Raw genomic sequence first — 27,221 nt, 5'->3', positions numbered from 1 at the left:
GTGACGAGGGAAGATGAGCTACGGCTGGAGCAACCAAGGTGGAACCGGGAGCCTGAATCCTCCCGTGAGGGGCGCTAGCAGCCAGCGCCACGGACGGCGGAGGAGAGATTCCAGGCCGGGGGTGGGCATGTTCAGGACGGGGTAGATGGGCAGAAGATGGTGCTGCCCGGAGGGTGCTTTGGGGCAGGAGGGAAGGGAGCCTCCTGCAGGCCGTAGAAATGGCCCTGGCATTGCAGGGACGCTGGGGAACTGGCTGGACCTTGAGGAGAGCAGAGAGCTGCCAGCGGCCCCGCCCTGGGCAGGGGAGCAGCCTCCCCTGGTGCACTCACCAGGCCCCGGCAGGAAGCGGCGGCTGGGGAGTGACACGGAAGACAGGTACCCGCCCTGCGGTCCTAGTGCTCCCCCAGCCCTCCCCGTCACGCCACCACCTGCCCCTGGCTTCCAGGCAGGGCTCCTTTCCCTCCGCCGCGGTGCACACTTGTACGCACACACGCTGCAGATTGTATCAATGAGATGGGGCTTGTCACCAAGGCAACAAGCATGAATGAGCCCGGGAAGGTAACCCTGGAGACGGTGTGAATGGGAGAGGGCCAGTTGCTATGGAGATCTGGTTAATGGGAAGAGCCCCTCTGGCATGACAGGGACGGGCTCAGCGGCAGGCAGCCGGGCTCCTCCCGTGGGGAGGGGGCGGAATGGGAGCTGGGGCCCGGAGAAGGAGGATGGGGTCTCAGGACTCCTGGGTTCTGGGAGGGGAGAGTGGTCGGAGCAAAGGACTGCGCGCCAAGACTCTTGGGGTCCGTTTCTTATAGGGGGAACCCCCCCCCCCCAGGAATACCAGTGTACACAGGGGTCCTGGTCCCAGGGTATGAGAACCCCCCTGGCAGTGGGAGCCCAGCCCATCACCCCTCCAGCAAGGCGCAGGCCGGTGTCTCTGGTTCCTGGCAGGGCCCTCCTGGGGAAGGTGAATGGTGCTGGGGTCTGGCTGGCCTGCAGAGCCCCTTCTCCCTGCTAGCCTTGATTCCCGGCTTGCCCTGGGCAGGGTGGTAGCCCCTGCTGAGTCCCTCTGGGCTTTTCCTTGACTTCCCACCCCCTCAGCTCAGCAGGCCGGCTGGGCCCTGGGGTCCCTCGGGCCAGGGGCGGGGGGGCGCTGGAGGGTGTGGTTAGCTCCGGCCGGCCCTACGGGAGAGGAGAGCCAGACTGGGAAGCTTTGGGCATCGTTCAGCCAGTGAACCCGCCAAGCACAGAGCAGTGTAACAGAGCGGCCCAGTAGGGTACGTCCAGTAGCAATGGGCATTTACTCCGCGCCGGCGCTGGACTTAACTCCCAGAAATGCAGGGTGGGAGGGGACCCAAGAGGTCACGGAGCCCCGCCCCCGCTCTGGGGCAGGTTTAAGAATATCTAGGAACCCTTCCCCCCCACCCTGAAAACCCACCCCTCCAGCTCTGGACCCATCCCTGCTGCGGGGGCTTGATACGTTGGGGGGCCGGGAGGGTCCGTTCTGCTCAGCCAGTCGGATTTCCTGCAGGACGCGGTCCACAGAACTGGCCCCGTGAGGCCTGTGGGAGCCGGGGGGTGTTTTGGAGAGACCACCAGTCTCCATTCAAGGCGCCAAGCAACGAAGGATTTGCTGTTTCTGCGATGCCGACCTGTGCGGACTCCCGAACAGACAGGGTGCTGCTTCGGCCCCCCTCCCCCGGCACTCGCTGACCTTCCTTACAAAGAGGAACGTTGTGATCCCGCATTGTCCTGTGACGTGGTGGGGGGGGGGGGGAGCTGAGGCAGTTTGGGAGACACTAAGGGGGAGGAAGGGGTGGCGTGGCCCGGGGTGCGTGGCCACAGTGCTACGGTTGTTGCTATCCACAGAACAAGAGGTACCAACCCAGGGCTTGACCGGGCCTGCCTGCTGGAGGTGCTCAGGACTAGCCAGAGCTGGACTCCCCAGTATTTTGTCCCCCTCCAGCCATGAGATGTGACAGCCCCATTCATTTCACAGCCCCATTCATGGTCACCGTTTGGTGAGCAAGCCCTGCGTGGCTGCTGTGCCCCTCCCCAGAGGTGGCTGCATGTCAGCCCTGACATTCCAGTAGTAGAGCATCATTGCTCCGCTTTTAAACAGCTGCTGTTCCCCACCCCAGAGGAGGCTGCATTTCCATGACCCTGGCGCCGCGTTTGTCTGCCCGATTACGTTAGGGACGCTGAGCGAGGGGTATCCTGGATCCCTGCTGCAGGGAAGATTTTCATACTCCCCCATGGTGCCATCAGTCTGCTGTCCCCTTTTTAAGGCTCCTGCCACCTCTTCCTTCCCAGCTCCGGGGAGGTGAGAGCAGCTTTCCTAGGAGAGACTGACGCCACTGCTCAGCGAGACTATAAATACCCGCCTGACGGCCGCATGCAACAGCACTGAAGGCCGGGGTGGCCTTGCTAATTCTGTAATTAAAAATAGCCAGATGCAGAAGCCGGTGGGAATCTAACCTGCCTCCATCTCCTGCTGGCTTGGAGGGCTGGGCCGGGGGGCAGGCGCCACCCCTCGGCCAGCCGGCCACACTGCAGGCAGCGGCGGGAGCTTAGAGTTGAAGCCACGGGGCAGCAGGACGACTGTGAGGGTGTGAACCCAGGGCAGGCCCTTGGGGTCAGGGGAGTTGCTGCTGCAGACCCCCAGCCTGGTTCGCTGAGCTGGCACCAATGGAAACACACGGAACAGGGCAGCACGAGGCCGCCAGCATCACCTCAGGACAGCTACACAACCACACAACTACACAGCTACGGCATCCTGACACCAAGTGGCAGATACACAGCCACACAAATATGCGGCCACAAAGCTATGCAGCCACACAACTGCACAACTACAGCATTCTAAACACCAAGGCTACGTCTACACTGGCAGGATTTTCCAGAAATGCTTTTAACGGAGAAGTTTTCCATTAAAAGCATTTTCAGAAAAGCGCGTCTAGATTGGCAGGACACTTTTCCGCAAAAGCGCTTTTTGCGGAAAAGCATCCGTGGCCAATCTAGACGCGGTTTTCCGCAAAAAAGCCCCAATCGTCATTTTCGCAATTGGGGCTTTTTTGTGGAAAACAGTCCTGTGCTGTCTACACTGGCCCTCTTGCGCAAATGATTTGCACAAGAGGGCTTTTGCCCAAACGGGAGCAGCACAGTATTTCCGCAAGAACATTGACAATCTTACATGAGATCGTCAGTGTTCTTGCGGAAATTCAAACGGCCAGTGTAGACACAGCCCAAGTGCCAGATACACAGGCACACAAATACGCAGCCACACAACTGCACAACTATGGCATCCTAGATACCAAGTGCCAGATACACAGCCACACAAATACGCAGCCACACAACTGCACAACTATGACATCCTAGACACCAAGTGCCAGATACACAGCCACACAAATACGCAGCCACACAACTATGGCATCCTAGACACCAAGTGCCAGATACACAGCCACACAAATACGCAGCCACACAACTATGGCATCCTAGACACCAAGTGCCAGATACACAGCCACACAAATACGCAGCCACACAACTATGGCATCCTAGACACCAAGTGCCAGATACACAGGCACACAAATACGCAGCCACACAACTATGGCATCCTAGACACCAAGAGCCAGATACACAGCCACACAACTATGGCATCCTAGACACCAAGTGCCAGATACACAGGCACACAAATACGCAGCCACACAACTATGGCATCCTAGACACCAAGTGCCAGATACACAGGCACACAAATACGCAGCCACACAACTATGGCATCCTAGACACCAAGTGCCAGGTAAACAGCCACACAGATATGGCATTGTAGAGCCACATAACTCCACAAATACGATATCCAAAAGTGTGAGCACTCACCACACAACCACAGTGTTCTAGGGTGCAAACGCCAGACAAACAGCTACACAAATGCAGCCTCCGACAGCACAGCCAACCACCAGCACACAGATGGAGCCTCCTAGGGCTCGGACAGCCCACCACACAAGAAACGCATTTCCTCACCTGTTCTCCGCATCGGCCCCCACTCCACAGGCCTGCGACAGTTTGAATCTCTCCGGGATGTGCTTCAGAGAGGCCTGGTTCTAGACAGGAGCAAACTTACTGCTGTTTGGGGCCTGCCTCCCCACCTCTCTGGAGATCTCGGGGGAACGTGCTCCAAAGCCTGGCGAGTGTCGGGGCAGCACTGTGAATGGCTGAGGGGCCTGCAGCGCCCCTACGCTGGAGAAGAGTTGCTGGATTATTGGGGTTCTGGCCGTGCTCTGGGGGTGAACGGTAGCACAGGGACGATGGGCCAGGCTGTCGGGATCTGGATCAGGCACTGGTGTGTGGAACTAGGTCACCCCCCCAACATGTCTCCGGCTCCTTTGTAACGCTAGTGCCAGGGGTCCCCATCCCAGAATCCCTTCCCTTCCTGCATCCACCAAGGTCTGGCCCAGGAGCAGCCCCTCTGAGCGGCCACCCGTGGGGGGGCGTGGAGTCCCAGACGCCCCTGGCTCGGCCCCTGTGCGTTTGCCGATTCCCGTCTGGCAGCCAGGAGGGACAGAAGCTTTGTGACCAGAGTCACTGGCTGAACCCCGGTGATTCGGCTTTTAATTAGTGTAAGAAAGCGGCAAGCTCCGAGCTAGATTAAATCCCCTTCCCAGAGGTCTGAATGTGGCGCGATTCCCTTTCCTTCAAAGTGCAGCCGCTGCTGGGTGGGAGGCTGCCCAGTTGCAATGAGCCCCCCCACCCCCGCTTGGCGAAATGACTGTCCCAGGGGGAGGGGCTCCCCTGTCGGGGTAGGAGGCCTTGCTTCCCAGCATGCCCCTCACTGGGCCGCTCTCCCCTTTGCCTCTTGCAGCATCTTGGCGAAGGTCGGCTCTGACTTCGACCTGCGAACGCTGCGGGCAGTGCGTGTGCTCCGGCCGCTGAAGCTGGTGTCGGGGATCCCAAGTAAGTGAGTCAGGCAGTGTGCTCCATGTGGGGCCTGGGATCCAGCCAACCGTCTCTGCCGCCCCCCCATGGGACCCAAGCCCCAGGCCCTGCCACCCCCCCCATGGGACCCAGGCCCTGCCACCCCCCCCGTGGGACCCAGCACCCAAGCCCCGGGCCCTGCCACCCCCCCGTGGGACCCAGCACCCAAGCCCCGGGCCCTGCCACCCCCCCGTGGGACCCAGCACCCAAGCCCCGGGCCCTGCCACCCCCCCGTGGGACCCAGCACCCAAGCCCCGGGCCCTGCCACCCCCCCGTGGGACCCAGCACCCAAGCCCCAGGCCCTGCCACCCCCCCGTGGGACCCAGTTCCCAAGCCCCGGGCCCTGCCATCCCTCCGTGGGGCCCAGCACCCAAGCCCCGGGCCCTGCCATCCCTCCGTGGGGCCCAGCACCCAAGCCCCGGGCCCTGCCACCTCCTCATGGAACCCAGCACCCAGTCTCAGGGCTCTGCCATCCCCCCGTGGGACCCAGCACCCAACCCCAGGGCCCTGCCACTTCTCCATGGGACTTGGCACTGTACCCCACGGCCCTGCCATCTCCCCGTGGGGCCCAGCACCAACCCCAGGACTCAACGGCTCCCTGTGGGACCCAGCTCCGAACAGCAGCCCTGCCCGTCTGGAACTGTAGCTGGGAGCTGGCAGGAGCCGTGGCGGGCGAAGGTTTTAGAAGAGCCCGTGGGTGCCTGCGCGGGGGCCTAGGAGCTCAGAGCATCTCTCCCCACAGGTTTACAAGTGGTTCTGAAGTCCATCATGAAGGCAATGATACCTCTGCTACAAATTGGCCTCCTCTTGTTTTTTGCAATCCTTATTTTTGCAATCATAGGATTAGAATTTTATATGGGGAAATTTCACACCACCTGCTTTGACGTGCTGACAGGTAGGTCCGGAGCGGGAGGCGGGGGTTGCAGGCCAGGCCGCGGGCGGAGGCCAGCACAGCCTCCTGTTACCTGCATGCTGGTCCCTGGCGGGGGGCAGCGTTTGTCTTGGGCCACCAGGCTCCACCCCCACTCTCGCAGAGCCGGTCACTTCTACTCCCAGCTCTCCGGGGGAACCGTCTCAGGCACAGAGCGGCCACCAGGGAGCCAGGGCAACGGGGGTCCAGTCCAGGCACTGGCACTGACCTGCTGTGTGGCCTCAGGCAAGTCACGGTGCCGCTCTGTGCCTCAGTTTCCCAGCTGCGGTGGGAAGGCCACGTTGACATGGACCAAGGGCTTGATGAGCCTCAGCTGGAAAATTCCAGTCCTTTCTGCGTATGGGGGGGGGAGGGGGGTGCTGGCTGGCACCAGCCCTGTGGGTGGCAGCCCCCGGCCAGGAATCTGCCTGCGCCCCCCCCCCCCCCATTCTCTTTCCTTCTCTCGCTCCCTCCCTCCCGGGGCCCCTGGCCCATGCTCAGTCTGGAGTGGCCTAATTCTGTGGCTCCCCTGACGGCAATGGCGTTACTGGAGAGAGAGCTATTTCTGCAACGTGGCCATGCCAGCGAGAGGGGGGAGGAGGGACCCGCAGGGTCCCAGCAATCTGGCCCTCCCAGCAGACAGGAGAGGAGCGGCTCGGATTTGCTTTGCCAGTGTGGGCGCCCTCGGTGCAGGGCCTCTCCCAGGGCCGGGAGGGGACCTGGGAGTGAGGGGCTGGCACGGGGCCCCAGGAGGGGTCTTCTAAGGTCCTGTCCCTCCTGGCCCTGGCATAGCTGTGACTTCCCTGTCTGAGTGGGCAAATCGCGTGTTCTCTGCTCCCTTCTCTGCAGCAGGGCAGCGCACAGGCGGTGCCAGGCCGAGCTGCGGCTTGGAGAGGCTCAGATTTGCCATGGCCGGGGGGGGAGGTGGGGGGGGGCGCTGGAGCTCGGGGGGGGGGGGGGGAGGCAGGGAAAAGGCCTGACCTGAGGCCCAGGGCCAGGCTCCCCGCCAGCCAGTGCTGCCCTCAGATGCTTTTCCTCGTCCTTGTCCCACCCTGCAGGTGAAATCAAGCTGGAAGTTCCGTGCGGGACAGAAGAGCCGGCCCGCATGTGCCCCAATGGGACCGAGTGTCGGGAGTACTGGGAAGGCCCCAACTACGGGATCACGCAGTTCGACAACATCCTGTTCGCTGTGCTGACTGTCTTCCAGTGTATCACCATGGAAGGGTGGACCGACCTCCTTTATTATGTGAGTCCCTGCTCTGAGGCCTCCCTGCCTGGCACGGGATGCGGTGAGGGACTGGATGGCTTTGCGCGCCTTGGCTGAAGGAGCAGTGCTAAGTGCCGAGATTTCAGGAGTCGCAGTCTGGCTCTGTGCCTCAGTTTCCTCGTGTGTAAAAGGGGGTGGTAATCTCCCAGGCTGGGTTTGCTAACGAACGGCTGGAAAGCAGTGAGCGCTGCCTGCCAGCCTCCCTGACTCTGCTCTGCAGGATTCCTGCGCCCGCCTGTCGTGGGCCATCTCTGCGCCGCAGAACCACTGGCTCCTCCACATCCAGACACTGGCTCCTCTGTGCCCGCCCGGCCTTGCCCTGCCGATCCCTGGACAGGGCACAGATCTGGGCCAGAACAGCCCGTCGCTCGGCTCGGAGTTCTGTCCGACCAGGCAGCCCTGAATCAACCAGGGCTTATTCTCAGCGGGGCCAGAGCTCGGCCCAAGGCAGCCCTGATGCGAGGCCCAGGAGAGGGGCTTGGGGCTCACGCGGGTGCGGACTCGTGCGCGAGGCCCAGGAGAGGGGCTTGAGGCTCACGCGGGTGCGGACTCGTGCGCGAGGCCCAGGAGTGGGGTTTGGGGTTTAGGTGGGTGCGGACTCGTGCACGAGGCCCAGGAGAGGGGCTTGGCGCTCACGCGGGTCCGGATTCATGCGCGAGGCCCAGGAGAGGGGCTTGGAGCTCACACGGGTGCGGACTCGTGCGTGAGGCCCAGGAGAGGGGCTTGGGGCTCACGCGGGTGCGGACTCGTGCGCGAGACCCAGGAGAGGGGCTTAGGGCTCACGCGGGTGCGGACTCGTGCGCGAGGCCCAGGAGAGGGGCTTGGGGCTCACGCGGGTGCGGACTCGTGCGCGAGGCCCAGGAGAGGGGCTTGGGGCTCACGCGGGTCCGGATTCATGCACGAGGCCCAGGAGGGGGGCTTGGGGCTCACGCGGGTGCGGACTCGTGCGCGAGGCCCAGGAGTGGGGTTTGGGGTTTAGGCGGGTGAGGACTCGTGCACGAGGCCCAGGAGAGGGGCTTGGGGCTCACGCGGGTCCGGATTCATGCGCGAGGCCCAGGAGAGGGGCTTGGGGCTCACACGGGTGCGGACTCGTGCGCGAGGCCCAGGAGAGGGGCTTGGGGCTCACGCGGGTGCGGACTCGTGCGCGAGGCCCAGGAGAGGGGCTTGGGGCTCACGCGGGTCCGGATTCATGCGCGAGGCCCAGGAGAGGGGTTTGGGGCTCACGCGGGTGCAGACTCATGCGCGAGGCCCAGGAGAGGGGCTTGGAGCTCACGCGGGTGCGGACTCGTGCGCGAGGCCCAGGAGAGGGGCTTGGGGTTTAGGCGGGTGCGGACTCGTGCACGAGGCCCAGGAGAGGGGCTTGGGGCTCACGCGGGTGCGGACTCGTGCACGAGGCCCAGGAGAGGGGCTTGGGGCTCACGCGGGTGCGGACTCATGCGCGAGGCCCAGGAGAGGGGCTTGGGGCTCACGCGGGTGCGGACTCGTGCGCGTGGCCCGGGAGAGGGGCTTGGGGCTCACGCGGGTGCGGACTCGTGCGCGAGGCCCGGGAGAGGGGCTTGGGGCTCACGCGGGTGCAGACTCGTGCGCGAGGCCCAGGAGAGGGGTTTGGGGCTCACGCGGGTGCGGACTCGTGCGCGAGGCCCAGGAGAGGGGCTTGGGGCTCACGCGGGTGCGGACTCGTGCGCGAGGCCCAGGAGAGGGGCTTGGGGCTCACGCGGGTGCGGACTCGTGCGCGAGGCCCAGGAGAGGGGTTTGGGGCTCACGCGGGTGCGGACTCGTGCGCGAGGCCCAGGAGAGGGGCTTGGGGCTCACGCGGGTGCAGACTCGTGCGCGAGGCCCAGGAAAGGGGCTTGGGGCTCACGCGGGTGCGGACTCGTGCACGAGGCCCAGGAGAGGGGCTTGGGGCTCACGCGGGTGCGGACTCGTGCGCAAGGCCCAGGAGAGGGGCTTGGGGCTCACGCGGGTGCAGACTCGTGCGCAAGGCCCAGGAGAGGGGCTTGGGGCTCACGCGGGTGCGGACTCGTGCGCGTGGGCCAGGAGAGGGGCTTGGGGTTTAGGCGGGTGCGGACTCGTGCACGAGGCCCAGGACAGGGGCTTGGGGCTCACGCGGGTGCGGACTCGTGCACAAGGCCCAGGAGAGGGGCTTGGGGCTCACGCGGGTGCGGACTCGTGCGCGAGGCCCAGGAGAGGGGCTTGGGGCTCACGCGGGTGCGGACTCGTGCGCGAGGCCCAGGAGAGGGGCTTGGGGCTCACGCGGGTGCGGACTCGTGCGCGAGGCCCAGGAGAGGGGCTTGGGGCTCACGCGGGTGCGGACTCGTGCGCGAGGCCCAGGAGAGGGGCTTGGGGCTCACGCGGGTGCGGACTCGTGCGCGAGGCCCAGGAGAGGGGCTTGGGGCTCACGCGGGTGCGGACTCGTGCGCGAGGCCCAGGAGAGGGGCTTGGGGCTCACGCGGGTGCGGACTCGTGCGCGTGGGCCAGGAGAGGGGCTTGGGGCTCACGCGGGTGCGGACTCGTGCGCGAGGCCCAGGAGAGGGGCTTGGGGCTCGGGGCTCACGCGGGTGCGGACTCGTGCGCGAGGCCCAGGAGAGGGGCTTGGGGCTCACGCGGGTGCGGACTCGTGCGCGAGGCCCAGGAGAGGGGCTTGGGGCTCACGCGGGTGCGGACTCGTGCGCGTGGGCCAGGAGAGGGGCTTGGGGCTCACGCGGGTGCGGACTCGTGCGCGAGGCCCAGGAGAGGGGCTTGGGGCTCACGCGGGTGCGGACTCGTGCGCGAGGCCCAGGAGAGGGGCTTGGGGCTCACGCAGGTGCGGACTCGTGCGCGAGGCCCAGGAGAGGGGCTTGGGGCTCACGCGGGTGCGGACTCGTGCGCGAGGCCCAGGAGAGGGGCTTGGGGCTCACGCGGGTGCGGACTCGTGCGCGAGGCCCAGGAGAGGGGCTTGGGGCTCACGCGGGTGCGGACTCGTGCGCGAGGCCCAGGAGAGGGGCTTGGGGCTCACGCGGGTGCGGACTCGTGCGCGAGGCCCAGGAGAGGGGCTTGGGGCTCCCGCGGGTGCGGACTCGTGCGCGAGGCCCAGGAGAGGGGCTTGGGGCTCACGCGGGTGCGGACTCGTGCGCGAGGCCCAGGAGAGGGGCTTGGGGCTCACGCGGGTGCGGACTCGTGCGCGAGGCCCAGGAGAGGGGTTTGGGGCTCACGCGGGTCCGGATTCGTGCGCGAGGCCCAGGAGAGGGGCTTGGGGCTCACGCGGGTGCGGACTCGTGCGCGAGGCCCAGGAGAGGGGCTTGTGGCTCACGCGGGTGCGGACTCGTGCGCGAGTCCTGTCGTTTCCCCCGGGCGGGGCCGTCAGGTGGCCGTGCCCAGCCGAAGGGGAGCTGCCAATGGGCTGCATCTCTCTCAGCCTTGTCCCTGCTCCAAAGAGCAGTGGGGCCCTTCCCAGAGACGGGCAGGCACGCGGCTGGGCCCGTGCGCAGAATTAATGAGCTGGGGCGGCTGCTGAGTCAGGGCAAAGCACCAGGAGACGGGGAGGCGGCGGGGCGGGGAGGGGAGCCAGGAGAGGAGAGAGCCCGCAGGCCCCGGGGGGATGGAGACGAGGGGCTGAAGCGGGGCCGGTGGTGGCTGCGCAGGCAGGAGGTGTCAGAGTGCTCGTGCTCAGCCAGGGGTCACGCGGGGTGTGACGGACCGGGCCGTGTCTGGGCACAGCTTAGGGCGTCCGCTCAGGGTGAGTTGCTCAAATCCGGGGCTCTTTACAGTCCCCCTGACTGGCGACCTCTCCACACAGGCCACAAACCAGTCTCACAGAGCGCTTCAGCTGCCTGCCTGAAGCCTCCTGAGCAAAACCCCTCCGGCACCCCAGCAATATCCGTGCCCCAGATGGCCCCGGGCCTATACACAGGTGGGGGGTCCTAGCACCCAATCCCACCTACCCCGAACAAGTTCTGTCCGGTTCCAAGAAACCAGCCACAGATCCCTGGTCAATTTACACTCTGGACCTTACCCACAAATCACGCTGGGCCAATCCTTTAGAATCTATATCTAAAGGTTTATTATCACAAGAAAGAAAAGCATGAGAGTAAGGTTATTAAAGTACAGTACGTTACATGCACCGAATCTCCCAGTTCTCGATGCAGGCTCTAGCAGAGATGTTGCAGCTGCTGGTTTAAAAGTTCTTATTGCACATCCTACGATCAGGATGGGTTCACAGGTCTTCCGGGCTCTTCAATCCCTGCAGTGCTGCCTCCGGGATGAAGTGCTGAGCTGAGAACAAAATGGCATCGACCACATGGCCTCTTTATACCTCCTTCCTGGCCTCTTCTAGTCTGCAGCAAGTCACCTGGTCAGAGGCCAATCTCTGTGTTTCCTGCTGGCTGCCCTCAGGTGACAAATCCCATTCTTTGGGTGTGTCCATAGCCTATTGAGAGTCATTGTTCCACAGGGCTTTGCTACTCAGCCTGTCCATAGCCATGCTTAACCACATTCACAGAAATATTCAGCTTCCACACAGATTACAGATTCCTACCTACACACACAGACATTATACACTCATAAATAGCGTACATAAGATCAACAAACAATAATCTCCCATTCAATACCCCACATGGCTCCCCCCATACCAATTTCTGGGGCCAACACCCCCACCTAGGGGTGCAGCAGCGATCTGGCTGCTTCCCTCCAATTCAGCAACGTGACACCCCCAACGCAAAATTGATGCAGGAAGTGATGCCAGTAACATCACTGAGGGCATCACAGGCCTCCCCCAACAAAATGGTGGTGTGCCTCAGTTTCCCTTCTTACGCAGGACCTTCTGGCTGGAACCCTTTTTGTCCTGTAAGAAGTTCCAAGACCAGTTACAAGTGTTAACCATGAAATAGCAACATCACAATGTCCCCTTACATACCGTCTGTCGTTTGGTACATCTCCAGACAGATTACATGGTATTTTCATAAGCTCATGCACACTGTATACCGTTACAGTTCTCTGCAACAATAATCCATTGGTTACAGGAATTAACATCAGTAACAAGAACAATCCTATACCAGGTGTATACTGAAATTCTCCATCATGCCCCTTCTCTGGCCCCACACCATTGCAGTTTTTTCCCTTCAGGTTCAACCTGCAAATCGTCTTGGCCAAAGCAAGTCCTGTCCCTCCCCCTTGTCCTCTGGGCTCCAGGCCTGAAACCTCTGGCCTGACCAAGACAAAGGGCTGGCTGGGTGTGACTCCCTGGCTCACAATGGCCCTGGAATTCTCCCCCTTCCCCCACTCAGTGGGGTAACAGCAGTAAGCTGTAGACTCCCAAGTCTCTCCTCTGTCCCTCTCTAACCTCTGTTTCCACATGGAACCAGATATCAACTTCCCTGATTGAGTATGAGTGTCCACTGTGTCCGGGGATGGGAGCTTAACTGCCATCTCCTGCATCCTAGGGAGAGTGACCACACAGCTGTTCTGCTCTGCATACTTGGCTACACAGTCCTTCTCCTGAATCTGAGACACTAACTTCCCACTCTCCTCCTTCACCTGGGAACAATCCTGTCCCACACACACTGACTTCCCAGCAAGCTGGTCCCCCACAGTCACTGGGTTAGCAGCCTGCTCCAGTTCTCTGGATGTTCCTGCCTCATCTGGAACAACCCTCAGTCCCTCTGAGACCTCTCCAACACCATCCACACTGGGTTTCCCTAAACCCAAGTCATTGGAGTCACTGCCAACAGACAAGTTCTGTCTGTCAGGCACCAAAACAAGTGCCTCACACAAGAAGCTGCTGCCGTTTACAGGCAGAGCTTTCTCCTGAATGCCTTCTCCAAGCCAGGCATCGTCACCTCTCTCAGTTACTGCAAACTGCTTGCTACAAGCATTGCCAGGACTCTCCTCCCTATGAGCTTCCTTAAGCAGCAGTTCACCCTTCCCTGGCTCTGCAGTAGCATTGCCCTGCTGAGCCCCAACCAATTCCTCCTGCACTTCCCTTACTCCCTGAGTTATCTCTGGCCCCTCAGGTGGATTCACAGATAATCCCCTCTCAGGCACATAGACAGACCCACAAGAGACAGGGTCAGAGGCATCTCCACTCCCTGTGCAGCTCTCTAGATGGCTGTAAACGTCCACACCATCGTTAGGCACCAGAGTTAACACCCCCTCATTCTCTCCTTGTGCCCGGGCTAAGGGGTCTCCCTGCTCCCACCGAGTAGCTCCCCACTCTGCCAGCAACACAGCAGCATCAGGCACAATATCAGGGTCACCACTGTCTGGTCTCTGGAGTTCTGGTAAAACACTGACTGTCTCTACCTGAGTCACCTCATCCCTCTCCCCAGCAGACACAAACCTTGGGCCACCCCCTTCCTGGGCCTTAGCCATATCCAGACCCAACTCTGGGACAACCACACTGCTCTCAGCCTTCACAGGCTGTGGGGCACCTTCCTCAGACACAGGAAGAAACTCTTCCCCACACACAGACAGACAACCAGAGACAGCTTCTCCCTTGTCCCAACACCCCTGGCTAATCTCAGGCATACAGCTAGCCACTGGGACAGCTTCCTTTACTGCCCCACTGCTACTTCCACCAGCCAAATTGCCAGCTTGCACACACTGTGCTTCTTCACACAAATCAACTTCAGCTTGTGCAGGTTCAATTCCACAAACCTCACCAGCCACCAGCTCCTCAACTAAAACTTCACTCTGGCCAGCCACTCCAGGCTGCCCCAGAGAAACATTTCCCTGACTTCTGGGCTCTTCTTGCCCTGGTTCTGATTCCAGCCTCACCTCTGAGGCATCAGACGGGCCCTCACCCACAGGCTCACATATAGAGACACTTTCCCCTTGGTTACAGGGAGACTGACCAGCTCCAGGAAACTTTCCATACCCACATGCACCCCCTTCCCAAACCTCCCTGTTAGCTACAGGTAACACAAAAGGTTTGCATTCATACATGCTTTGGGGTTGGGTCATCACATCAGCTGGGTAAAATACGTCTGCCATATCATAAGCATACCCCATACCCACAGAGTTATACATTGAACCTTCAGGAGAATACAGTCTCTCTTGTTCTTTTAGTCTCTTAAGCTGGAGGTCAAGTCTAGCATTTTCCTCCTTGGCTAGGGCCATCTTCTTTGCATGCTCTGCCTCTTCCCTCCTCTGTCTCTCAGCATATTCTGCCTTTTTCTCCTCAAGTTCCTGATCCATCTCCTTCTGTCTCTTAGCAATTTCTTCATCTGCCTTCCGCCTTCTTTCAGCAGCCTCCTTGGCTTGCTTCTGCTCCTTTTCATCCACATCTCTGGTTAATAACAACACTACCAGATCTAGTTTAGAGGCCCTTTTCTTAAAGGCAATGCCTCTCCCCAAGCACAAATCCTTCAGAGCACTTTTGCTCAGACTCTCATATAATTCCGGGATCATCGCAGCGGCTCTTTAATCAACCAAACTCTCAACACCAAAAATCAAATTTAGACAGCGTGGGGTCCTGATCCCAAAGCTCAATTGACCAAGATCTGTGGATCCTGCCGACTACGCCACTGTGACGGACCTGGCCGTGTCTGGGCACAGCTAAGGGCGTCCACTCAGGGCGAATTGCTCAAATCCGGAGCTACTTACAGCCCCCGACTGGCGACCTCTCCACACAGGCCACAAACCAGTCCCACAGAGCGCTTCAGCAGCCTGCCTGAAGCCTCACGAGCAAAACCCCTCCGACACCCCAGCAATATCCGTGCCCCAGATGGCCCCGGGCCTATACACAGGTGGGGGGTCCTAGCACCCAATCCCACCTACCCCGAACAAGTTCTGTCCGGTTCCAAGAAACCAGCCACAGATCCCTGGTCAATTTACCCTCTGGACCTTACCACAAATCACGCTGGGCCAATCCTTTAGAATCTATATCTAAAGGTTTATTATTACAAGAAAGAAAAGCATGAGAGTAAGGTTATTAAAGTACAGTACGTTACATGCACCGAATCTCCCAGTTCTCGATGCAGGCTCTAGCAGAGATGTTGCAGCTGCTGGTTTAAAAGTTCTTATTGCACATCCTACGATCAGGATGGGTTCACAGGTCTTCCGGGCTCTTCAATCCCTGCAGTGCTGCCTCCGGGATGAAGTGCTGAGCTGAGAACAAAATGGCATCGACCACATGGCCTCTTTATACTCCTTCCTGGCCTCTTCTAGTCTGCAGCAAGTCACCTGGTCAGAGGCCAATCTCTGTGTTTCCTGCTGGCTGCCCTCAGGTGACAAATCCCATTCTTTGGGTGTGTCCATAGCCTATTGAGAGTCATTGTTCCACAGGGCTTTGCTACTCAGCCTGTCCATTGCCATGCTTAACCCCATTCACAGAAATATTCAGCTTCCACACAGATTACAGATTCCTACCTACACACACAGACATTATACACTCACATAAATAGCGTACATAAGATCAACAAACAATAATCTCCCATTCAATACCCCACATGGCTCCCCCCACACCAATTTCTGGGGCCAACACCCCCACCTAGGGGTGCAGCAGCGATCTGGCTGCTTCCCTCCAATTCAGCAACGTGACACGGGGGGAGGTGACACGTGACGGATGTGGGTGAGAGAGGTGACTGGCCCTTTAAGGGCAAATAGGGCCAGCCCCACTGGTGCCATAATTAGCTGCTGGGCAGCTTGAGGGGCCAATGGAAAAGGTTCCAGATCACCAGGTCTCCAGAAAGGGTGGAGCAAATGGGGGAGAAGGCGGGGGGCCCTAGTAGAAGGCAGGGCCCTGGGGGGGCAGGAATGTGTGAGGCCGAGCAGGGCCGGGGCGGGAGGGCAGACCCTCTGACCGAGGGGGGTGGGGGGGAATCCATGGCCGAGGGGTCCGGGGGGGAGAACCCGTGGCTAAGTGGGGTTGGGGTGGGGGGCCTGTGGCCGAGCGAGGCCAAGTTTGCCCCAGGGTAGGTGCTGGGGGTGGCTGGGAGATGCCTGTGTGTGTGTTAGCACTGAAGGGTGTGCCAGGGCAGCCTGGAGTGACAGGTGCACTCCACATGCCCGGGCTGGGGAGCGCCAGTTCAGCCCTCTGGGTAGGAGGGGGAGCAGGCCCGGCGGGCCCTTTGTCAGGGTCCAGCCCTGGTCCCTGCACGTGCCAGGCCCGGCCGCTCGCTGGGAGCCGGCCGAGCGGTTCCCCGAGGCGCCAGGGTGCCGCCCGTCATGGCCTGATGCTCTAGAGGGGGCCGCGTCTAGGGTTACCAGGTAGACCCTCCCCCCCCCAAAAATACTGGACACACTTGATTGTGGGCGGGAGGGGCGGAGAGACTGGCTGGGAGGGGCGCGGAACTGGCCAGGAGGAAGGGAGGCGGGGCTGGCGGCGGTGGTGGTGGGGGGGGGTCAGGGGCTGGCCGGGAGGAAGTGGGGGCAGAAGCTGGACAGGAGGAGGGGGGGCCAGAGGAAGGGGGGCGGGAAGCAGAGCTGGGGGGAGATCAGGGGCCGGAGGGTTGGTCAGGAGGGGGGGCTGTAGGGAGGGGGGCAGGAAGCAGAGCTGGGGGGGGATCAGGGGCCAGAGGGTTGGTCAGGAGGGGGGGCCGTAGGGAGGGGGGCAGGAAGCAGAGCTGGGGGGAGATCAGGGGCCGGAGGGTTGGTCAGGAGGGGGGCCGTAGGGAGGGGGGCGGGAAGCGGAGCTGGCGGGGGATCAGGGGCCGGAGGGTTGGTCAGGAGGGGGGGCCGTAGGGAGGTGGGCGGGAAGCAGAGCTGGGGGGGATCAGGGGCCGGAGGGTTGGTCAGGAGGGGGACCGTAGGGAGGGGGGCGGGAAGCAGAGCTGGGGGGGATCAGGGGCCGGAGGGTTGGTCAGGAGAGGGGCCGTAGGGAGGGGGGCGGGAAGCAGAGCTAGGGGGGATCAGGGGCCGGAGGGTTGGTCAGGAGGGGGGCCGTAGGGAGGGGGGCGGAAAGCAGAGCTGGGGGGGATCAGGGGCCGGAGGGTTGGTCAGGAGGGGGGCCGTAGGGAGGGGGGCGGGAAGCAGAGCTGGGGGGGATCAGGGGCCGGAGGGTTGGTCAGGAGGGGGGGCTGTAGGGAGGGGGGCAGGAAGCAGAGCTGGGGGGGATCAGGGGCCGGAGGGTTGGTCAGGAGGGGGGCCGTAGGGAGGTGGGCGGGAAGCAGAGCTGGGGGGGATCAGGGGCCGGAGGGTTGGTCAGGAGGGGGGCCGTAGGGAGGTGGGCGGGAAGCAGAGCTGGGGGGGATCAGGGGCCGGAGGGTTGGTCAGGAGGGGGACCGTAGGGAGGGGGGCGGGAAGCAGAGCTGGGGGGGATCAGGGGCCGGAGGGTTGGTCAGGAGAGGGGCCATAGGGAGGGGGGCGGGAAGCAGAGCTGGGGGGGATCAGGGGCCGGAGGGTTGGTCAGGAGAGGGGCCGTAGGGAGGGGGGCGGGAAGCAGAGCTGGGGGGGGATCAGGGGCTGGAGGGTTGGTCAGGAGGGGGGCCGTAGGGAGGGGGGCGGGAAGCAGAGCTGGGGGGGATCAGGGGCTGGAGGGTTGGTCAGGAGGGGGGCCGTAGGGAGGGGGGCGGGAAGCAGAGCTGGGGGGGATCAGGGGCCGGAGGGTTGGTCAGGAGGGGGGCCGTAGGAAGGGGGGCAGGAAGCAGAGCTGGGGGGGATCAGGGGCTGGAGGGTTGGTCAGGAGGGGGGCCGTAGGGACGGGGGCGGGAAGCAGAGCTGGGGGGGGATCAGGGGCTGGAGGTTTAGTCAGGAGGGGGGCGGGAAGCAGAGCTGGGGGGGTGCAGCCATTGGCTGCAGCTGGAGTCCAACAGGCCGCACCCCCAGCAGGCACTCCCTCTAGTTGCTAGTAGAAGCTAGGCGGGGGCGGGGGTGGGGCTGGGAGTCACTCCTCCCACCAGGCTTCCCAACCAGAGGCTCCCAGCTGGGAGGCGGGGCTGCGACTGGCGCTGGGAGCCCCTGGTCGTGTGCAGAAATCGGGCGGGGGGAGTGGCTGGGAGTCCTGGCCCCCGTCCCGCCCCGCCCGGCTTCTGCGCGCCACCACAGGGCTCCCAGCGCCAGTCGTGGCCCCGCCTCCCAGTCGCTCCCCCGCCCCCGCCAGGCTTCCGTCCGGCGCCCAGCCGGGAATTCAGAAAATCCCGGATATTGCACATTGCACATTGCACATGTCTGGGATTTTCTGAGTTTTTCTGCAGGACAGAGGGCGCAAAGGCCGGACTGTCCGGTAGAAATCCGGACACCTGGCAACCCCAGCCACGTCTCTTCTCCTGTAGGCAGCTCCTGGCCCCGGGTCCTGCTCCGATTCCACCGGGCCTCCCTGGATCTCAGTGGGGTGGCGGGTCCCTCCCCAGAGCCCGGAGAGCACAGTGAACATCAGTCAGTCCTGGTCCCGCGAGCTCATCACACTGGTGCAGGAATGAGGCCTCACGCAGGCCCCCGGCAGCGGCTCTCCCGTCCCCCAGGGGCTCCCAGTGGGTCTGCTGCAGCCAGCCTGGCTCCCGAGGCAGCTGCTCTCAGCCTTTCCAGAGCGGCTTTGCGCCAGGCCGCGCTGGGAGCCGGAGGGGATCCGGAATGGAGCCCTGCGGTAGGGCTGGGGTCCGGGGGACCTGCTGCCGGCCTCGTGGGAGCAGGCTCAGCCAGGCTCTGCTCCAGCGCCTTACCCGGCTTCAGGACACCGGCTTTGCGAGACGCCTGTGTGGCTCGCACTGCCAGCTGGGGGGCAGGAGCGCCAGGGCAGGCATTCCCATGGGCGTAGGGTCTGCTCAGGCCCTGATTCAAGGGCACTTGCTGGAGCCTTTCCCTTCCTAGAGCCGCTGGCTCCATGCTGGCCCTGGGACCAGCTGGCTCAGGAAGGCAGGGAACATGGCTTGGGGCCTTTCCCTGTGAGGGGCTGGGCCTGGCTGGCACCTTCCCCCGCCACGCCGCTGTTTGCTCCTGGGACTAGGGCCTGAAACTGCCCACCCGGTGTCCAGACGCCCGCTAGCCGCTCATTGGGCCGAGAGCAGCGGGGCTCGGAGCTAATGCACCTTCCCCCATCGCACTGCGCCGCTGTTTGCCCCTGGCCTGGGGGGAGCTCCGTGGAACAAGCCCTCCAGTGCAGTCCCACCCAGACAGCCGGACCCCTTCGGGCCACCCCCAAAGCCCTGGCCTTGTGCCTTCCTGCTTCCTCCGAGGCCCCTCCCCCTTCGGCTTTGCCACAGGCCTGTTGTGCTAGGTTTGCGAGGCGCCCTGGAGAATTCAGCAGCGCGGCGTCCCCTCCGGGCTCTCGCCGAGCAGGAAACGTGGCCAGCGCGAACCCTTGGCGCCCGCTGCCCCGGCCGAGCTACGCGGCTCCGGCTGTCCCGGCCGTGCCAAACGCCTGCTGCGCTCCCCCCAGAGGCAGTCGCATTTCAGCAGAGGTTTCTGCTGCTGCTTGAGGCTCTGATGAGGGAGGTGGGGACCAGACACGGAAGCAGCCGAACCGTTGGCGAGGGGCAGGCCAGCTGCGGCACGGGGGCCGACTGGCCCGCAGAGTCTGGGCGGGATGGTGCAGACAGCTTGGGGGGTGCAGGAAGCTAGGGCTGAACGCCCGGCCCAGGCAGGCGCGCCCCTGCCATCTCGTGGCAGGGAGCAGTGAAAGCCACGTAGCTGCAGGGGCACCTGCTTCCTGGCCCAGGCCGGCCCAGGGGCTCTGCAGGGCGGTGAGCTCGGACTGCCCTGCCGCGCCACCCCTCAGGTGGGGTGCGAGCCCATGCCACCGACCAGCCAGCTGGAACTCAGCCCCTGCGGGATGGGGAAGGAGCCTGGGCCTACATGGGGGCTGGCTGAGCCTGCCCCTTGGTGTAGGAGGCCGGAGGCCTGGCAACGTCTCCATCAGGGCCCTGCGGCCCAGGCACCACCGTCCCCAGCCCCTGGGCTGTGCTCCAGGCTTGGGCAGCCAGACGCAGGCCGCAGCCCGCAGCCCGCCGCTGCCTTCTTCCGTGGCCTATATTTAGCAGTGAGAAACGGGGGCGAGGCCTCATTAGCGGCTCAGGGAGATCCCTCCCTCCCCCTGCCCCTTCAGCCCTGGCGCCGAGCCGTTAGCCCCTTCCCTGGAGCAAGCCTGGGCCTCTCTGTGCTCCTGGGGGCCGTGGCTGCGGGAGGGGGCAGCTCACAGACGGGGCTGGGGTTTGTCAGCCAGCACCAGTCCGAGCCGGGCTGTTGGGGGGAGGAGTGTGGCCTAGCAGGCGGAGCAGGGGCTCTGCAGGCACTAGCGCTGGCTCCAGGAGGGTACGGGCAGCACCTGGCCATGTGTCCCCTCCTCTGCCCGCGTGCCCCCAACAGGCGCAAGGCAGACAGTCTGGCACTGGGCCTGTTTGTGCTAAGCCTGCGCGGGGGAGGGGCGTACCTAGGGGGCCAGGTGCCCTCTGTGGCTGGGACTGTCCCTTTCTCAGCCCTGTCCTGGCCAGTTCGCCTGGGCCTCTGTCCCGTGGGCTCTTGCCAATGGAGGCCCAGTCTGGCCACAGAACAGCGTGGGCTGGCCCCTCGTGGGGGGCGGGGTCAGTGGGTGGGGGTGAGAGCTGGCCCCTCGTGGGGGGCGGGGTCAGTGGGTGGGGGTGAGAGCGGGCCCCTCGTGGGGGGCGGGGTCAGTGGGTGGGGGTGAGAGCGGGCCCCTCGTGGGGGGCGGGGTCAGTGGGTGGGGGTGAGAGCGGGCCCCTCGTGGGCCATGGGGTCAGTGGGTGGGGGTGAGAGCGGGCCCCTCGTGGGCCATGGGGTCAGTGGGTGGGGGTGAGAGCGGGCCCCTCGTGGGGGGCGGGGTCAGTGGGTGGGGGTGAGAGCTGGCCCCTCGTGGGGGGCGGGGTCAGTGGGTGGGGGTGAGAGCTGGCCCCTCGTGGGGGGCGGGGTCAGTGGGTGGGGGTGAGAGCTGGCCCCTCGTGGGGGGCGGGGTCAGTGGGTGGGGGTGAGAGCGGGCCCCTCGTGGGGGGCGGGGTCAGTGGGTGGGGGTGAGAGCGGGCCCCTCGTGGGCCATGGGGTCAGTGGGCAGGCCGGTGGGTGAGCGGCACAGGAGGGTGGCTTGAACCAGCCCTGTGTGGGAGGGGGCCGGTCCCAGGCCAGGTCCTTTGGGGAAATGTCACCTCAGCTCTGGGCGCTGGCCTGGGAGGTCCCAGGAGCCGCCGGGCCCTGGCCGGGGTGGCTGACTCGCTCCCTTCTCTCCCAGAGCAACGATGCCTCAGGGAACACTTGGAACTGGCTGTACTTCATCCCCCTCATCATCATCGGCTCCTTTTTTATGCTGAACCTTGTGCTGGGGGTGCTGTCTGGGTAAGTGCCCGGCCCCCGCTCGCCGCGTCCCTGCTGACTTGGGCCAGGCTGGGGCAGAGGGGCTGGGGCAGGAGGTCGGAAGACGAGGGGGGGACTGGGGCCCAGTGGTCAGAGCCAGGGGAGAGGGCGGGGCCCGGACACCTGGGCCCTGCCACTGACTTGCTGCAGTAGCTCAGTCACATCACTTCTGTGCCTCAGTCCCCCCCCCCCCCCCCCCCGCAAAGCAGCTGCGTGGCACCAGCCTGCCTTGTCACGGGCTGAGCGCTCTGCAGGGAGACATCCGAGGACCCAGCTGCCAGGAAGTGGCCAGATCAAGCGCAGGAGGGTTTGCCATGGCTGCTGTTGGATTCCCCGGCCCACCCTTTGCATCCACAGTTGTGCCTCTCACGTGGATCCGCACATGTGCACGCATGGCTAGGTGCACGTGCCTTGCACACGTGCCGTGCGTGCACCATTCTCTGCCCGTGTAGCTGCACAGGCACAGCCGTGCAGCCCTTACACAGACGCACAGACAGCTCCTCGCCACACGCACCCTGGCCCGTCAAGCATGGGCCCACGCACGCCCTGCGTGCACACCTGGGCCTGGGGTCGTTTCTGGGGCAGGAGGGGCCCCCGCGTGACACCCAGCAGCTCCGCTGCGTGCGGGGCGCCTGGCAGAGCCTTTGCTCCCATGCCCGCAGGGAGTTTGCCAAAGAGAGAGAGCGGGTGGAGAACCGGCGGGCGTTTCTCAAGCTGAGACGGCAGCAGCAGATTGAGAGGGAACTCAATGGCTACATGGAGTGGATCTCCAAAGCAGGTGAGGACTCCTTCGCCGCGGGGCTGGGGTGCAGCCCCCTCCCTTCTCAGCTCCACTGTACTGGGGGAGCCGGGCCCGTCCCGTCCCTTCCCGCCACCCAGCCCTTTTCCTGCGGGGAGCTGCGTGTCGGATCCGTGTCCCCCACCCCGCCGCTGGGGCTTTTTTTTTCCGCTGCCAACACAACCGCACGGCTCAGTGGCCTGGATCCTCAAGGCTCCTGCAGCCGCTTGGAAATCCAGGGGAGTTAGGCACCTAACACATCTCAGGGGCTGGGCCACATTTGGCATCAGAAGCTCCGGGATCTGCCTGAAAACTCGGGCCCCTTTTGACGAGCCCGGCCCCCCTGTCCGCTCAGCAGAGCCCTGGAATCTGGTGAGCTCCACGCAGGCTCCAAATGAGTATTCCCCCTGGCCCTGAGCTCCCAGGAGCCGGCGTCTGCTTGTCCCCTCTCAGCCCCCCAAGGCAGGGCGAGGGGGTCGCTGGCCAGCCGGGAGGGCGCAGGATGCATGTGGGCCCCCCATCACTTTCCATAATCCCAGTCACGCCTCTCCCCCCCAGCCCTGCTCCATCTCTCCTGTGGCATCCCTGTCGGCTCCCCCTCAGCACACCTCCTCCTCCATGCCCCGGGGACAGGCCCACGGGGCTTCTTTCGGCACTGGACCACCTCGTGGCAGCGTGGAGCCCCGCCCCCGTGTAGCAACATGGAGCCCCACCTGCTACGTGGCAGCGTGGAGCCCCGCCCCCACGTAGCAACATGGAGCCCCACCTGCTACGTGGCAGCGTGGAGCCCCGCCCCCGTGTAGCAACATGGAGCCCTAACTGCTACGTGGCAGTGTGGAGCCCTGCCCCCGTGTAACAACATGGAGCCCTACCTGCTACGTGGCAGTGTGGAGCCCCGCCCCCGTGTAGCAACATGGAGCCCTACCTGCTACTTGGCAGCGTGGAGCCCCGCCCCCGTGTAGCAACATGGAGCCCCACCTGCTACGTGGCAGTGTGGAGCCCCGCCCCCGTGTAGCAACATGGAGCCCTACCTGCTACGTGGCAGTGTGGAGCCCCGCCCCCGTGTAGCAACATGGAGCCCTACCTGCTACGTGGCAGTGTGGAGCCCCGCCCCCACGTAGCAACATGGAGCCCTACCTGCTACGTGGCAATGTGGAGCCCCGCCCCCACGTAGCAACATGGAGCCCTACCTGCTACGTGGCAATGTGGAGCCCCGCCCCCACGTAGCAACATGGAGCCCTACCTGCTACGTGGCAATGTGGAGCCCCGCCCCCGTGTAGCAACATGGAGCCCCACCTGCTACGTGGCAGTGTGGAGCCCCGCCCCCGTGTAGCAACATGGAGCCCTACCTGCTACGTGGCAGTGTGGAGCCCCGCCCCCACGTAGCAACATGGAGCCCTACCTGCTACATGGCAGTGTGGAGCCCCGCCCCCGTGTAGCAACATGGAGCCCTACCTGCTACGTGGCAGTGTGGAGCCCCGCCCCCATGTAGCAACATGGAGCCCCACCTGCTACGTGGCAGCGTGGAGGCCCTTTGCTCTAGCCCTTCTAGCAGCCCCTCCCCACGCAGCTTGGGAGGTTTCCCTGGCGTTTGGGGCCTGCTGTTGCCTAGATTAATTCCCGGCTTTTCCCTCAGAAGAAGTGATCCTGGCGGAGGATGAGACGGAGGAAGACCCGAGGCTCCCGTTTGATGGTAAGCCGCGTGCCCCTGACTGCCGAGCGGCTCCCTGGCACCTCCGCTCACAGCTGCCCGCGCGGCAGTTGTCCGGGGCCCGGCTCGGCACAAACCAGCACTGCCCGTCTCTCTGCGAGCCCAAAAGTGACAGGGAGCAGAGAAATCCTGGGGCAGCCTAGTCCAGGGGGGCCTGGCTGGGGGGCACTGCTGGGAGCCGGGCAGAGAGCTTGGGGCCTTCCCAGGGGGGACGGAGTCCAGCTGGGGGACCCGAAGGATAATGCCCGTTTCTCTTGCCATGTTCCTATTGTTGGAGCGCTGCGGAGACCCACCATCAAGAAGAGCAAGACAGACCTGCTGAACCTGGAGGAAGCCGACGATCAGCTGGCCGACATCTCAGTGGGTAGGTCCCAGCCTGGTGCTCGGCGTGGGAGGCACCTGGGGGGCTGGGAAGGGCAATACCGCTGCCACGACTCCCAGGCCTGGGTCACCTCCCCGCCTGCCCTTGCTGCGAGGGAGTCCAAGCCTCTCGCGGCAGCGCCCAGCCCCCCAGGCCCCGTGCTGGGTCTGCCCGGGTTAGCGCTAGGCACACGCTGAGCCCCAGGCCTGCGATCGGCCAGTCCCAAAGGCGCGGGACGCGCCAGGTGCTGTGCAGGCGAAACAAGACGAGGTCGAAGGGATGGCGGGTGAGGGTATCGTAGACAAGCGGTTCCGTGTAAGCCAGAACCAGAGCACACTCTCTAGAGACTGACCGTAGCTGGCAGGGCACTCCTCCACAAGCAGGGCCAGCCCAAGGGGTTTGGGCCCCTAGACCGAGGGCAGGAACCTTTTTTGGTTTGGGGGCCACAGACCCACAGAAAAATCTGTTGGGGGCTGCACACAAGTGAGAAGCAAAGTGAGGAGCCCCGAGTGAGAGGCAGAAAAACGCTCCCCACGTTCCCCTGGCACGCCGGAGCCTGGGGGTCCCAGGCTAGTAGACTTTGTGTGCGCCAGCCCTGCGGGTGGGTGGCAGCACAGGCTCCCCAGTGCTGAACCTCGGGGGCCAGATCCAGGCAAGCCAGGGCCCGCATCCAGCCCCCGGCCTGAGATCCCTCACACCTGCCCTGCGCGAGCTGTGCCCTTGGCATCCGCATCCCACATTCAGCATACGCAAGAATGAGACTCTAGAATGAAATTTTACCTTCGTTTACTTGGCATTTGAAATGAACAATGTGAACATCCAAATACACGTTTTATTGATTTTTTCCCTACCTCTCATTAACCCCGACTCAAGGACACTGAGCCCTGGGCGGTTCCTTTTTCTCTGCCGGGATGTGAATTTTCTGACAAATGTTCTGCCGAAATGACCCAAAGAGAGAACAGCGTTTGTTCAACTCAGACGCCGCGCGTCCGAGTGATGAGCCAGGGAGTCCGTAACGCACGGGCGGAGAGAAATGAGGAGTTTGCAAGGCCGCGGTCAATAGAGCTGGTAGCCCTCTGTCTATTGAAACCTGTCCTGGTGGGTCCCCAACAGCCAAGAACATAAATCTGGCCAATCTTTAAAAAATGGCACCGAAGGCCAGAATTTCGGTTCTTACTGAGCATTATTGCGCTAGACTGCACAGCGGCTGGGCAGTGGGGTTTGTTAACGTGAGCAGTCAGGTGTTTGAAGATCGGGCCTTTCCTATCACTTGATCCGTAACAGTCTGCACCAAATGCACAGTATGAATCTGGCAGGTACCTGTCATTCCCTCACAAGCTCGTTAGAGCCTCCTACCAACTTTTCCATGTCGGACGCACTGCTCGTTTTTCAGGGACACCGCGTCTTCGGGGGTCATGTCGAGCAGGACAGCGGGGGTGGGTCGCTGACTGGCCCCCACCAGGCTACTGAGGCGATTTACTGCCAGACCCACTCCCAGGCGGCGGAGCCAGGCGGTGCCCTGACACGGTCGCTGTGTTTTCATACTCACGGTGTGAAACAAACGCTTCTTGGCAAGGACGGGTTGTTGTACAAGTACAGCACTTGATACTTTGGTTTCAGAGGCTACGTCCACACTGCAGGCTCCTCCGGGAGACAGCTTCCGGAATAGCTTCGTTCAAACCAGAGCGTCCACCCTGCAGGGAAGCCAGGCCATTAGGCCGAGGCAGGTCCCCTCGAGTTAGAGCCCCAGGAAGCATTGGGGAGGAATAACGTAGCATGGCCCGGTGAGGGGTGGTTTCGACATGGCCGTAGTGGAGTGTCCGCATCCCCCCTGAAAGCGCTTCTTCGGCAGAGGCGTTATTCCTCGAGGAATGCGGTTTGCCAGCGTCGGGAACAGCTCTCCGGCATCTCGATTTTCTTTGGGAATAATGCAGTTGCTGTGCTGACACTGGGATTGTTTTTCCGGAATAACGGCTGCTATTTGGGAGCAAGGGCGCAGCGCAGGCGCACCCGAAGAGATCACATATTCATAGGTTTTTAAAACAGAGGACGAAAATTCACTTGTGTCTACTGCGGTGCCCTTGCAGCCCGGGCAGGCCGGCGCTGCCTACAAGCTCCCCAAAGTCCATCCCCAGTGTCTCCAGCCCGCTTGGCTGAGACCCTTTGTCCTGCGACCAAGCCCTCGCCAGTCAAGGAGGGACTGAGACTGTGCCTGGTTTCAGCGGCTCATTGTCTGCCCCCAGACCCGTGCTGGCTCTGCGGTTCCCAGCCCGGGACGCGGCAATTGTGCATCGTGCGCCGGCTGAAAATGGGCATCGCTGTGGCCCAGACACTTGGCATGGGCGGGTGCCCGGCTCCAGAGGGCAGGCTCTTCCCCGGGGTGGCTTGGCCACCTGGAGCCTCCCGCCTCCCACGCTCTCCAGATGGGCCTCTTGGAAAGACGATGGGGCTGAGCATGACCCAGACTCTCTGCAGCGACCCCTGTTGGGTGCAGCCAGGGATCTCAGCGCCCTGAGATGCCCCCGGGCTCTCTGCCCCTGGGGGTCGCACTGCCCCCCCGTGCTGCAGTTTCCTTCGGGTGCAGGTGCCTTCCCTTGCTGCCCCGCAGAGGGTGGGAGGTTGGCCCCGGTAAGTGCACGGAGATCTGGGGGCTGTGTTACTCAGCCAGGCGGCGGGGGGAGTCGGCTGTTTCAGGGAGTCAGGAAGCCTGATCTCCTGCCTGTTCCAGCCACAATGCCTGGGACGGCTCTCACCACCCTCTCTCCCCTCTGCAGGTTCTCCCTTTGCTCGCGCCAGCATCAAAAGTGCCAAGCTGGAAAACTCCACCTTTTTCCACAAAAGGGAGAGGAGGATGCGTTTCTGTATCCGCCGAATGGTCAAAACTCAGGCCTTTTACTGGACAGTCCTCAGTCTGGTAGCACTCAACACCTTGTGTGTTGCTATAGTACACTACGGCCAGCAAGACTGGCTATCCGACTTCCTCTGTGAGTCCAGCCCAGCTGCCTCTCCCTCCCAGCCCCTCCC

General features: G+C 63.3%; 1 protein-coding gene across 5 annotated transcripts in view; it reads left to right on the top strand.

Annotated features, from left to right (window-relative positions):
- The window catches only part of CACNA1A (calcium voltage-gated channel subunit alpha1 A), a 259,911-nt gene that overhangs the window by 132,714 nt on the left and 99,976 nt on the right, over positions 1–27,221 (top strand). For 4 of the 5 annotated variants that reach the window (XR_012896663.1, XM_075902447.1, XM_075902449.1 and 1 more), the window contains exons 8-15: positions 4,847–4,938; positions 5,702–5,854; positions 6,928–7,115; positions 21,226–21,329; positions 22,010–22,125; positions 23,762–23,818; positions 24,108–24,200; positions 26,972–27,181. Coding sequence is in view for 4 of the 5 variants with exons in the window: in XM_075902447.1 (XP_075758562.1) it covers positions 4,847–4,938; positions 5,702–5,854; positions 6,928–7,115; positions 21,226–21,329; positions 22,010–22,125; positions 23,762–23,818; positions 24,108–24,200; positions 26,972–27,181 (1,013 nt within the window). In the remaining variant the exon portion in view is untranslated. The remainder of the gene's footprint in view (positions 1–4,846; positions 4,939–5,701; positions 5,855–6,927; positions 7,116–21,225; positions 21,330–22,009; positions 22,126–23,761; positions 23,819–24,107; positions 24,201–26,971; positions 27,182–27,221) is intronic. The other variant, XM_075902448.1, reaches the window with a different exon arrangement.

Source organism: Pelodiscus sinensis, chromosome 19, assembly GCF_049634645.1.
Source record: "Pelodiscus sinensis isolate JC-2024 chromosome 19, ASM4963464v1, whole genome shotgun sequence".
NCBI lineage: Eukaryota > Metazoa > Chordata > Testudines > Trionychidae > Pelodiscus > Pelodiscus sinensis.
This window is presented reverse-complemented; position numbering and strand designations above follow the sequence as displayed.